The sequence below is a fragment of the Mustela lutreola genome, chromosome 10 (assembly GCF_030435805.1).
Source record: "Mustela lutreola isolate mMusLut2 chromosome 10, mMusLut2.pri, whole genome shotgun sequence".
In the NCBI taxonomy this organism is placed as follows: domain Eukaryota; kingdom Metazoa; phylum Chordata; class Mammalia; order Carnivora; family Mustelidae; genus Mustela; species Mustela lutreola.
This window is the reverse complement of record NC_081299.1, coordinates 3,796,339-3,808,816: the sequence shown is the minus strand read 5'-3', so window position 1 is coordinate 3,808,816 and position 12,478 is coordinate 3,796,339. Positions and strand designations below refer to the sequence as shown.

The 12,478-nt window shown below is 55.8% G+C and overlaps 1 protein-coding gene across 2 annotated transcripts in view; it reads left to right on the top strand.

Annotated features, from left to right (window-relative positions):
- Nucleotides 1–12,478, top strand: part of CHD5 (chromodomain helicase DNA binding protein 5) — a 60,099-nt gene that overhangs the window by 39,561 nt on the left and 8,060 nt on the right. For both annotated transcript variants that reach the window (XM_059135116.1, XM_059135117.1), the window contains exons 23-34: nucleotides 530–761; nucleotides 930–1,040; nucleotides 1,357–1,529; nucleotides 2,114–2,288; nucleotides 2,636–2,728; nucleotides 2,949–3,037; nucleotides 3,348–3,481; nucleotides 3,884–4,028; nucleotides 4,426–4,582; nucleotides 6,217–6,296; nucleotides 6,555–6,672; nucleotides 11,945–12,034. In XM_059135116.1, the coding sequence (XP_058991099.1) occupies nucleotides 530–761; nucleotides 930–1,040; nucleotides 1,357–1,529; nucleotides 2,114–2,288; nucleotides 2,636–2,728; nucleotides 2,949–3,037; nucleotides 3,348–3,481; nucleotides 3,884–4,028; nucleotides 4,426–4,582; nucleotides 6,217–6,296; nucleotides 6,555–6,672; nucleotides 11,945–12,034 (1,597 nt within the window). The remainder of the gene's footprint in view (nucleotides 1–529; nucleotides 762–929; nucleotides 1,041–1,356; nucleotides 1,530–2,113; nucleotides 2,289–2,635; nucleotides 2,729–2,948; nucleotides 3,038–3,347; nucleotides 3,482–3,883; nucleotides 4,029–4,425; nucleotides 4,583–6,216; nucleotides 6,297–6,554; nucleotides 6,673–11,944; nucleotides 12,035–12,478) is intronic.

Below are 12,478 nucleotides of genomic sequence, written 5' to 3'. Positions count from 1 at the left end.
CGCTCATGTCCCCCGCACACGTGTGCACCAGGCACAGTCAACCCCCCCACAGAAGCACACTAGGGTCATGTCATGCAGATACCTAATGCGCAGAGCCCCAGACATGTCCTACATCCCGGGTGGCTTCTGAGCCTTGCGGTCCTCCCGAGGCGGCCGTGCAGTCCCGTCAGCGGCTCACACAGCCCATTTCCCCATGAAGGCCGTTATGGAAGCCCCTTTGGCTTCCACACATCCAGCGCACTGGCCCCATTGCCCCCTGCACACCCCCTGCCCACCCACAGCATGCCCTGCTCCACCCGGGCAGGCACCCAGGCCTACCCGAGACCACCCACAGTCAGGAAGCCAGCATGGCTGCCCTGACACGGGCACATTTCCATGGGGTCACATGCGGAATGCCCATGCAGGCATTCATTCCATGAGGAATGTCCCTGTGAACCTGTGTGCACACCCCTTCTCCCCCTGGGGTGCCCGGCCCTGCACCCCCAGCCCCGGGCCGAGCCCCGCGCCCTGAGCCGCAGCTTGCCCCCAGGCCTTCAGCCGCGCCCACCGCATCGGGCAGAACAAGAAGGTGATGATCTACCGCTTTGTGACGCGGGCCTCGGTGGAGGAGCGCATCACGCAAGTGGCCAAGCGGAAGATGATGCTGACCCACCTGGTGGTGCGGCCCGGCCTCGGCTCCAAGTCCGGCTCCATGACCAAGCAGGAGCTGGACGACATCCTCAAGTTCGGCACCGAGGAGCTCTTCAAGGACGACGTGGAGGGTGGGCGTCCCTGCTGCCCAGGGGGTGGGGGCTGCTGCGGACATTCACTCCCTTCCCAGGGCCTGCGCGGGACCCCCGGCCTCTCCTCTGCTCCCTGCCTCCTGGCCAGGGGTGGCCTCTCCGGGCACCGCCCCCCAGCCCTGCAGCCCCTCTGACTCTGTCCCCCAGGCATGATGTCTCAGGGCCAGAGGCCTGTCACGCCCATCCCTGATGTCCAGTCCTCCAAAGGGGGAGCCTTGGCTGCCAGCGCCAAGAAGAAGCACGGCAGCACCCCGCCAGGTAGGGGTGAACGCCGCTAGCTCCCCGCGCCTCCTGCGCTTCCAGTGGCTGTTCTGGAGAAGAAGGGTTCTCCCCACCTCACTCCATCCTCTCTGCGTTCTGTCTGGCTCTCATGCCTGCCCCCACTGGCCCCCACTTGGGTAGCCGCGGACCGGCGGGTGGTCAGGTCATGCCCCCCCGGGCACCATGCCTCTCTTCCTCAGCCTTCTGCTGGGGGCTGAGAAGGGCCAGGGTCGGGAGTCTGTCCCTGCGGGGTCCCCACGGCGGACCTGGGCACCCCCGTCTGTCCCTTCACTCCGCACCCTGTGTGCCCCAGGCGACAACAAGGACGTGGAGGACAGCAGCGTGATCCACTACGACGACGCGGCCATCTCCAAGCTGCTGGACCGGAACCAGGACGCCACGGACGACACGGAGCTGCAGAATATGAACGAGTACCTGAGCTCCTTCAAGGTGGCGCAGTACGTGGTGCGGGAGGAGGACGGCGTGGTAAGCCCCGCCCCTGTCCGCAGCAGCCCCGCCCGGCCCCGCCCCGGCCCCGCCCCTCCCGCCGCGGCCCCGCCCCCTCCCCGCCGCGGGTCAGTCTCCAGCCATCTCCACCCAGCAAACCTTGATCTCCCGAGGGCCAGCGCCTGGCCTCTCCTGAGTGGCCTCTGCACGTCCTCCTCTAGTCCCACCGCCCTCAACGCAGACTCTAGGGGTTAATGATCGTTCAGGAAACCAGGAGCCTCCCGAGCGCAAGGGTGGGGCTTATTCAATTCTGTACCCCCATGCCTCACCCAAGGCCAGAAAATATTTATGCCCTGAGCAAATGAATGAATGAATGAATGAACGAGCGACTGTGACAGGGCAGGACGAAGACCATTTGGGGCTGGGGTGATCAAGGAGGCTTCCTGGAGTAGGCAGGCTTTCCGGTTCCTCCTTGAGTTCCCAGAGGGTAAGGTTGGTGGAGGCAGCACGAGGCTCCCGTGGGGCAGCGATGCCCACTGCTGCCCCCCACCCCCGGAGCCCCCGGAGCCACGGCACCCTGTGCCTGCGGGTCCTGCCGTCAAGGGCCCGTGCCTGTGTCTCAGGAGGAGGTGGAGCGGGAGATCATCAAGCAGGAGGAGAACGTGGACCCCGACTACTGGGAGAAGCTGCTGCGGCACCATTATGAGCAGCAGCAGGAGGACCTGGCCCGCAACCTGGGCAAGGGCAAGCGCATCCGCAAGCAGGTCAACTACAACGACGCCTCCCAGGAGGACCAGGGTGCGTGGCCCCCGCAGGCAGGAGTCCCGCGGACACCGAGAGTAGGGAGTGTGGGGGCTTCTTGGGGAAAGGGGGCTTGGAGCAGGTGTGGGCTGTTGGCTGTCTGGGAGAACTGCATGGATAGTGGTCCACTGGCTTCTGACCTTGGGCCAGCCTCAGTTTCCCCACCTGTGGAGGAGGGATGATCAGGGTACGGTACCTTAGTATGTAGGGTGGGGCAGGTGTGATTCATTGAGCTCCGAGGAAGTTCCCCTGGGGCTGCTGGCATTGTCACTCCCTCCTGGGCTGCGGTTAGGGGCTCCGGGTGTTGGGGACTCACTCTATGCCTGTCCTTGCGGCCCTCACAGAGTGGCAGGACGAGCTCTCGGATAACCAGTCGGAATACTCCATCGGCTCCGAGGATGAGGACGAGGACTTTGAGGAAAGGCCGGAGGGGCAGAGTGAGTTTCGGGGCCAGTGACCCTGGACTGGGGCCCACCCAGACCCGTGTCGGGAGGCTGATGGTCAACCGGGGGTCCCCTGGGAGCACCAGGACAGTCATCCGTCCTTTGGGGGCTGTCGTGAGGGATCCTCCTGCTGTCCCTGGGTGAGTCAGGGTGTAGGGGGTGGGGTCAGGACACCTGGGGCTCCATCGAGTGTTGTGCCGGGACTACTTCCCAGGTGGACGGCGACAATCCCGGAGGCAGCTGAAGAGCGACAGGGACAAGCCCCTGCCACCTCTTCTTGCCCGTGTGGGTGGCAATATCGAGGTGGGCCCCCCCTGCACGCCCCTTCCCCAGCTCCCCTTCCCCTTCCTGAGTACAAAGAGCTCACCCCCGCTACATCTTTGGGGTGTGGAGCATGGGTGAAGGCAGGAGGGCCAGAGTCTGGCCCAGGGTCGCAGCCGTGTAGAGGTGGGGCCAGGAGTGGCCCTGGGTCTGGGCTCTGCCCTCCGGGTCCTGTCCCCGCTGGAGGCCCCGCCTTCTCCGTGCTCCTCCCTGCCTCCTCCCCTCTGGAGGCCTTTCCCCCCCATCCCTGAATTCTCTGCTCCTCCCCCAACTCCCTGCCCCCCCCCCCCAGGTGCTGGGCTTCAACGCCCGGCAGCGGAAGGCCTTTCTGAACGCCATCATGCGCTGGGGTATGCCGCCCCAGGACGCCTTCAACTCCCACTGGCTGGTGCGGGACCTACGCGGGAAGAGCGAGAAGGAATTTAGGTAAAGGGGCTGAGTGGCGGCCCAGGGCGTAGCTGCCCACTGCAGAGTGGCCAGTCTCCCCTGGGTCAGAGTGCGCAATGGGCATCCTTTATCTGGAGGATTCTGTTGTCTGGCTTCTGGTGCCGGGGGACCAGGCCCCGGGCAGGGCTCATTTGTAGAAAATAGTGACCAGGCACCTCTGCTAGACCAGATCCCAGGCAAGCGCTATCCTAGCATCTCCCTTCCCAGGGAAGGCCCCGCTCTGTCCTCCCTGGGGGCCTGACCCAGCGGGCCAGGCGGGGAAGCAGGTGATGGATGACGGCTCCAGCCAGGGGGGTCTGCTGGCAGGGGGGGTCCTGCCAGCCCTCTCAGAGGGTCCTTGCTGGCCCCAACTCCCTGAGCCCCAGTCCCCCCCCACCCCAGAGCCTATGTGTCCCTCTTCATGCGGCACCTGTGTGAGCCGGGGGCTGACGGCGCAGAGACCTTCGCGGACGGCGTGCCCCGTGAGGGCCTCTCGAGGCAGCACGTGCTCACCCGCATCGGGGTCATGTCTCTAGTTAGGAAGAAGGTGGGTGAGTAAGCCTTGCCCGGGCCTTTCCTGGCGGGGCCCCCCCACCCCGTGGCCCTCGTGCACGCCCTGAGGCTCAGCAGGCAGAGGGCACGTGTCCAGCTCGGAATGCTGAGTCAGGCTAGAGGGATGGCTTTGGAGGCCTGTCTGAGTGGGGGTGGGGAGCTGGCGCGGGGGGCGGGGAATGGCAGGTCACAAGGCAGAGGACACACGGGGAGATGGGGGTGCGGGTGGGGCCTGGTGCAGCGGTTTGTGGTAAGAAGCGCATTCGATTCAGCCTTGTGGGGAGCTGGCGTTCATCCCACGCCTGGGACACCCCAGACCCACCAGCCGCCCTGAGGTCCCGAGATCTGGGCTGAGACCACCTCGCTCTCTCCTTCCTTGCCTCCCGCCCCAGGTTCAGGAGTTTGAGCACGTTAACGGGAAGTACAGCACCCCGGACTTGATCCCCGAAGGGCCCGAGGGCAAGAAGCCAAGCGAGGTCATCTCCTCCGACCCCAACACGCCCGTGCCCGCCAGCCCTGCCCACCTCCTCCCGGCACTGGGCCTGCCAGGTCTGGGCTCCCACGAGTGGGGGAGGGCACCCGGGTCACGGCGGGTGGCAGGGCCCCCGGAGAGCCTGGGTCCTCCGCATAACCCATGACGGTCCGCCTCCCTGTCCCCCTCAAGCTTCTGTCTGCAGAAATGTTGCTCTCCTCAGACTTTCTCTTTAACGGCTGATCCCATATCACAACACAGTCTTTAAAAACTTTTTACTGTCCGGGAGCTCCCAGCGTACCCAGCGGGTCGGACGGCCTCCAGTGCTAGAAAGTTCTCATCCCCCAGAGAAAAACGCGTACTGTTAGCAGTCACTCCTGGTTCCTCCCCTCCCCGCAGCCCCGGGCAGCCACTAAACTACTTGGGGTCTGTGGGTTTGCCTGTTCTGGAACGATATCCTATGTGCCTTCTGTGCCCGGCTGGCTGTGTGCCCCAGGTCCGTCCACGTTGTAGGGTGGGTTACGGTTTCGTTCCTCTTTGTGGCCGAATACGACTCCGCTGTATGCGTGGATCTTAGTTTTGTTTATTTGTTTGTCGGCTGATGGATTTGGGGTGGTTTCCACTTTCTGGCTGGTGTGAGTATTGAGAGGGGCACTGCGAGTGGCGCGCGGCTGTGAACGTCTGTGTTCAAGCGAGGACACGTCTCTTCCCTGCGTAGCTCTTGGGGCGTCGCTGGGAAGGTGGGTGTGGATCGCGGGGCGGGACGTGTTGAGGAACTGCTGGATTTTTCCATCGGGGCCGCGCCATCTCACGTTCTCCCCGGCCACGGAGGACGGTTCCGGTTCCCCCACATCCTCACCAGACGTTTGTCATCTGACTTTTTGCTTGTAGCCGTCCTCGCGGATGTGAAGAGCTGTCCCCCCCCGTGGTCTTGGTTTGTGTCCCTCTGACGGCTGAAGATGTTGAGAATTTTCCAGGCGCTTCTGGGCCACTTGTGTCTTTTCTTTGGTGAAAGGTCTTTTCAGATCATTTGGTCTTCTCTGTGGGTTATTTGTCTGAGTATCTTTTGGGTGACCCATACATTTATTTGGGCAACGCATCTTCTTCCCTCAGAGGAACCTTGAAGGCCTTGGCACTGACCTTCTGCTGCCCAGGTGACACGTGAAGTCCTGGGAGCCTTTGCCTCCGAGGACATACCTGCTGCTTCTGGGCTCAAGTGTGCCCTTGGGATTAGATGGGCCTGGGTTTGCTCCCTGGCCCTCTCTGGCTCCTGCTTTCTCATCCGTGATGTGGGACAAGTAGTGCCCTCCTCCCCGGGCTGCTCTGAGTACGAGAGCCCCCGGCTCTCGGCGGTGTGTTGAGAAGTGGCTCAGTGCGGGAGGGCATGTGGCTTGTCAGCCAGCCAGAAAGTGGTTCCCGCATCCAACTGTTGCGGCTCCTAGGCCTGCCTCCCCCCACCCCCACCTTAGCTCCTGCTTTCAGAAGGGGGCCCTGCTCTGGGCGGCCCCGTCTCGTCAGCCTGTGGCTTTGGCCTCACTGGGCCCAAGGTCCTCCGAGGACCCCCATGTCTGCAGGCTTAGTGTGGGGTGTCTGGCTCACCTGAACTTCTCCTGAAGGTGCTTGGCCCAGATAGAGCCACCTGGCACCCTTGTTTCCTGCCCTTCACCCCCTGCAAGCCTGCCTATCTCACCTCTGTCCTTTGATCTTTCAGACAAAATAGAAGCCCAGTTGGGCTACATGGACGAGAAGGAGCTGGGGGTTCAGAAGCCAAAGAAGCCCCCAGAAATCCAGGTATGGAAGGTGCTGGTATCTAGGCCCCTGGGGGCGGGCTGTGGGTTGGGGGTTGGGTCTGGGGAACCTTCTCAGCCCTTGCTTGGGTAGTTGGAACCCAGGCCTCTTGGCCCCACGTTTGGGCCTTTGGGTTTTGGGGAGCAGGTTGGGAACACAGATGGGAGCCTGGAGAGGGAGTTTCCAGCCCAGTGACTGTCCTCGGCCCTCCATGCTGTTGAGGCTCCAGGCCCTGCTGCATCCCTAGCCTGTCCTCCCCAGGCCCTGCCGGCTTCCCTGGACAGAGTGGAGGTTGAGGACAAGCATGAGGGCTCGGATAGCAAGGAGCGGCTGGAGGAGACGGAGAAGGCCCCGCCGTCCCCAGAGCAGCTGCCAAAAGGTACGGCTTCCCACGGTCACCCCCCGCCCTCCCTGCCCAGTATAGCCTCTGGCCTTGGCAGCCCTGGGCGAGAGGAAGGCGGCCAGGGTGTGTTCCCCTCCATCTCTCCCTGGCTGGGTGGCGGGCTCTGTCCTAGCGCCATAGGATCCCCAGGATGAGGAAAGAGGCAGGGGCTCAGGTCTCTACAGTGGATCTCAACATTTCCTACGGTGCAGATTTCGGGGGGCTATTGGGCTGTCTTTTTATTAGTGATTTCTAGCTCTGTTGCCCTGTGGTTGGGACACATGGTGTTGATGAAACCTGCTTCCCGGCCTAAATGGTCGGATTTTGTAAACGGTCACGTGTGCTCAAGAAGAAGGCCTACTCTCTTAATTGCTGCATGCAAGGTTCCAAATACACGCCTTAGATCATTATGTTGTTCAAGTTTCTTACAGCCTTACTCATTTTTGTTTGATCTATCAAGTCTGAGAGACCTGCTTAGCATCTATAACTATGACTGTGGGTTGGGGTCTTTCTCTTTGTAAGACCAGAGTGCGCCTCATGTTGAGACTGGGTTGTTAGGTGCATATATTGGTTTAGGTTTTTTGTATTTTTCTGGGGAAGTGTGCCTCTTATATAACGACCCTTTTATTCCTCCTGATAATTTTTGCTTTGTTTATTTTGCTTGGATGGATCTTATTTTTGTTGGGTTTATATTTAGTGTATGGTTTTCTGTGCTTTTACTTAAAAAAATACAGGTACACACACACTTTATTGTTCTATAATGATGCAGGATACAGTTCACCCATTTATTTTATTTTATTTTTTTATTTTTAAAGATTTAATTTGTTTATTTTAGAGAGAGCATGAGCACCAGCAGGGGGAGGAGGGGCAGGGGCAGAGGGACAAGCAGACTCTCCCCTGAGCGCAGAGCCCATTACAGGACTGGATCCCAGGATCCTGAGTTGTGCAACCATCAGCACAAATAATTTTAGAATGGTTTCATCACTTCAAAAAGAAACTCCATGTCCATTAGCATTTATTGCCCATTTCTTCCTCTTTACCCCAGCCATCACTTGTCTACTTTCTGTCTCTCTGGATTTGTGTGTTCTGGAGATTTCATTTAAATGGAATCATAAAATAGATCCCCTTTTGTGTCTGGCTTCTTTTGCTTCATGTTTTCCAGGTTCAGCTTCACCCCCTCCCCCTCATCCTTTGTATAAATATCCTGCATTGTATTTATCCAGCCATCGGTTGGTAGAGATTTGGGTTGTTTCTAATTTTTGGCTGCTGTGAACATTTATGTACCATTTTTTTGTGTGGACATCGGTTTCAGTTCTGTTGTATCACGTAGGAGTGAAATCTATGGATTGTATGGGAACTCTATGTTTAATATCTTGAGGAACTGCCAGATTGTTTTCTCCATTTCGCATTCCCATCGGCAATGAATGAGGGTTCTGATTTGTCTGTGCCTTTGACAATGCTTCTCTCTTTCTTTTTAAAAAAGATTTATTTTTTTGAGAGAGAATGAGCACAAGTGGGGAGAGTGGCAGAGGGAGAGGGAGAGAGAATCCCAAGCAGACCCCTTGCTGAGTGAGGAGCCCCACGCAGGGCTCAATCTCACAACCCTGGGATCATGACCTGAGTCAAAATCAAGAGTCAGACACTCAACTGACTGAACCACACAGGTCCTCTGGCATTTGTCTTTTGATTATAGTCATCCTACTGGGTGAGAAGGGGAATCTCAAAAGGTTTTGAGTGTTTCCCTTATGCATAAAGATGTTGAGTTTCTTTTCACGTCCCATTTGTCTATCTCTGTTGGAGAAATGTCTCTTCAGGTCCTTTGCCCGTTTTAAAATTGGGTTATTTGTCTTTCTATTACTGAGTTATAGAAGTTCCTTATAGACACACGTTCCATATCAGCTATATGTTCTGTAAGCATTTATTCCATTCCTTTACTTTAAAACACTTTTTCTTGAAGTATGGTTGACACTCATTCCTTTACTTGTAAGCTGTGTAATTACATTTTTGGTATATTACTTATAAACAATGTATAGCAGGATTTGTTATTTTAAGTACAGGTACAAAATCTTTATCTTTTAGCTGGCAAGTTTGATCTCTTTACATTTATTGTAATACTAGGTATTCGGATGTATTTCTACTCTCTTCCTTTGTGCTTTATGTTACCCTTGCCTTCTTTTTCCTCCTTTCTTGCTGTCTCTTGGATTGATCAGGCTTTCTTTACATTTCCCTTTCCCCCCGCAACTCCCTCAGAAAGTTTATAGTCAATCCTATTTTATACTCTTAAGCTTTTAACATGTGTCCCTCTTGAATAAGAGAAAGGCTGTGGGTACCTCCCTTCCCTTTCCATGTGCTGCTGCTCGGTGTCTTAGTTTCAACTTGTTTTCACTTCCTAAATTTGTTGTGGTGCCTATTTCTAAATCTTTAATCCTTATTTAGATCTTACCATTCTTAGCAGTTTCTTGTTTGTTTCCTTGTTCATCATTGCTTCCTAAAGTACACCCTTTAGTGGTGCTGTCAGCAAATTTCTGTGTGTGGGGAATTCTCTCATTGTGTGTTATTTTTCCCTTTACTCTTGAATAATAGTTAGCAAAGCACAAAATAGGAGAAGGGTTTTCCCTTGGCACTTTTTTTTTTTTTTTAAGAACTGGGCTCCACACCCACTGTGGAGCCCAACATGAGGCTTGAACTCATGACCCTGAGATCAAGGACTGCACCAAGATCAGAAGAGTTGATGCTTAACCGACTGAGCCACCCAGGCGCCCCTTCCCCCAGCATTTTGCAGATGCTTATTCCGTGTATATTCTGGCTTCCACTGTGCCGAGAAGGCTGCTCTCGAGGTAATTGTTGCCCCTTTGTGGGAAATTTGCCTTTCCTATCTTTCCTGACATGCTAAGACCACTTTTAAGACCTTCTGTTTGTGTTTGGTTATGTGTGGGTTCACTATAGTGAAATTTTTACTTATCTTTGCTCTTACTTATCCTATCTTGCTTGTGACTGCGATTTGTAAAGCTAAGAATGATGTCTTTCGTTAGTTGGGAGAAAATTCTCAGTCATTTCCTCTTTGAGTATTGTCTTTGTCCCCATCCTGTTTGTGTTCTCCTGGCCTTCCTACTACTCGTCCATTCCTTCAATCATCCAGTAAACCTGCATTGAAGGCTGCCGTGTGTTGGGTGCTACCCCGGGGACACCAGCAGTGCGCCCAAATGACCACAGCCTTCACACAGAATTTGTTTTTAGTGGGGCCGGCAGGCGATCAGCAATAAACAGAAATATGTCTTTGTTCAGCAACAGACTCTGAATGTGATGAAGAAAAGAAAGCAGGTACAGGGTTAGCCAAAGGTGGTGGCAGGTGTATCTTTCACGTCTTTTACTTTTTTCTTGTCTGTCTCTCTTGCATAGCCTTTTTTTTTTTTTTTTTAAGCTTTTATTTATTTGAGAGCGAGAGCATGTGCATGTGTGTGAGTGCACGAGCAGGGGGGAGGAGCAGAGAGCGAAAGAGAGATAAGCAGAGTTCCCTTTGAGCACAGAACCTGACACGGGGCTCGATCCCAGGACCCTGAGATCATGACCAGAGCCGAAGACAGACTCTTAACTGACTGAGCCCCCCTAGGTGCTCCTCTATAAGGCTTTTTGATTCATCTTTAGATCTAGCTTCTGCTTTTTTCATTATACTGTTTTGTTTCTTCATACTTTCCATTTGTGTTATTTTCTCTGGCTACAAAACAAATGGTTACGATCTCAGTTCTTAAAGCAACACCCATTTACAAACTTAGAGTTCAGTGGGTCGGAAGCCTGGCTTGGTGCGGCTGGGTTCTCGGCTGAGGGTCTTGAAAGACTGACCTCAAGGCGTTGGTTGGGCTGAGTTCTCTGGCAGCTCAAGGGGAAAAATCTGCTTCTAAGCCCATTCCTGTTGGCCGACGTCAGCTCCCTTGGGTGGGGGCTCGAGGCCCCATTTCCTTGCTGGCTGTCAGATGGGGGTGGTTCTTAGCCCTTGGAAGAGGCCCACATTCCTTTCCCACTTGGTCTTCATGCTTCAAGGCAGCCATTGTGGCCAAACCCCTCTCATACTCTGAATCTCTCTGATGTTCTTTTCTGTGACTGGTTGGAGAAAACCCTGCTTTTATGAAGGCTGGTGTGATGAGGTCAGGCCGCCCCAGATAATCTCCCTCTTGGAAAGTCACCTGTGCCCCATACCATGCTCCACTTGTGCTCCGGGGCCTAGAAGTCTTGGAGGACATCTTTGGTTTTGGCAGTGAAAATGTTTAAAATGTTAATGATTGTGTATTTTATTTCTAGAAGTTTTAGCTGGCTTTTTCTAGTTTTGCCTTTCTTTGTGTGTCTTATTTGTGTGACTTGACTTACCATGGATTCTCATCTTCTTGTTTCTCTCTCTCTGGTGCATAGATAAATGGTTTCTGAATTTTGCTTGGCTGCCTCTCTGTCGGGGGTTGTTTTATCCATGGGAACCCCGTGTCACCTGAGTAGCAGGAATGTCCCTGCTCTATTTCCAGAAGCCCTGAGGCACGCAGTCTCCCTGGTGGTCTGGCTGCACCCTCCCTGCTGGGTGGTTGAGATTCCGCGGTCACGGTCACGGTCATGGCAGCTCGGCCGTGAGGCATTGGATGCAACTTCCTCTCTTTGGCTGAGTGCACAGTGGCTGGAGGGTGTTGGATTCTGGTCTCTGGTCTTTGGGGCTTTGCAGTCTCATCCTCCCTGTCTGGGTGTTGAGATGCAGCCCCAGGCCCCCCAGGCCTCTTCCTGGCATCCACTCACCCCTTCCCTTTATGGCACTGACAAGTTCCTTTTCTCCTTGTGAGCTCGCTGTGTCTTCTTCCAAGGGGATCGGTTTCACCTGACATTTCTGGGTGTTCATAGAGGGTTCGTGTTAGTGAGGTCCTGCCGTGGTGTCAGCCCACGACTCCTCTGTTGATCACCGTGGCAGGGAGGATTTCGAGACTGTGCCTTGAAGAGTTTGGGAGTGGGTGCTGCTGGGGGGCGGTGAGAGGGAAGGGGCCAGCTGAAGGGTGTCGGGGGCCCGTGCCCCCATCCCTGCCTTCCCCGAGGACCCAGCTGAAGGGTGTCGGGGGCCCGTGCCCCCATCCCTGCCTTCCCCGAGGACCCTTCCTTGACGGCCCCTCTCGGACTCCTCGGTGAAGTGGTAGGTTGGAGTCTGTGTGTGGCTCCGTGGGAAGTTGGAAAGCCACTGGCCCAGGGTCCCATTGTCTGTCCTGGGCCTCTCCCTACTTTGCCAACACCCTTTATCTTGCAGAAGAAGTACTTCCCGAGAAGGAGAAAATTCTGGACAAGCTGGAGCTGAGCTTGATTCACAGCAGAGGGGATGGCAATGATTTCAAGCCAGGTTTGGGGCTCTTTTTTTTTTTTTTAATGTTTGGGGCTCTTGTGTGTGCTCTGCCCTATGTCCCTTGGGCTCTTGAGGGCATCATCTGGACCCCGATGGGCCTCCTGCAGCTTCCGTGGGCACCACCATCCATCTGTTAACCCCCTCCCAGCCCTGAACCAACTGGAACTGGTGGGTGGGAGCCTGGGCTCCTCAGCCCTCGGCCAGGGGGAGATGCCACCCCTCTCCTAACCCCTCCTGCGGCCCCAGCCACCACTGGGAGAAAGGAGAGCTGGTCACAGAGCTGGGCCTGGAGCATCTGGGGCTCAGTCAGAGACTTTGTGTACCTGTAGATCCTGGAATGTTCTGGAATCCTCATCCTCAGATCAGATCCCCCAGGACAGCACTGCTGGCCACGAACCTCATGTACACTTTTCACAGCGCTCTGCCCTGTGTTCCCAGGGT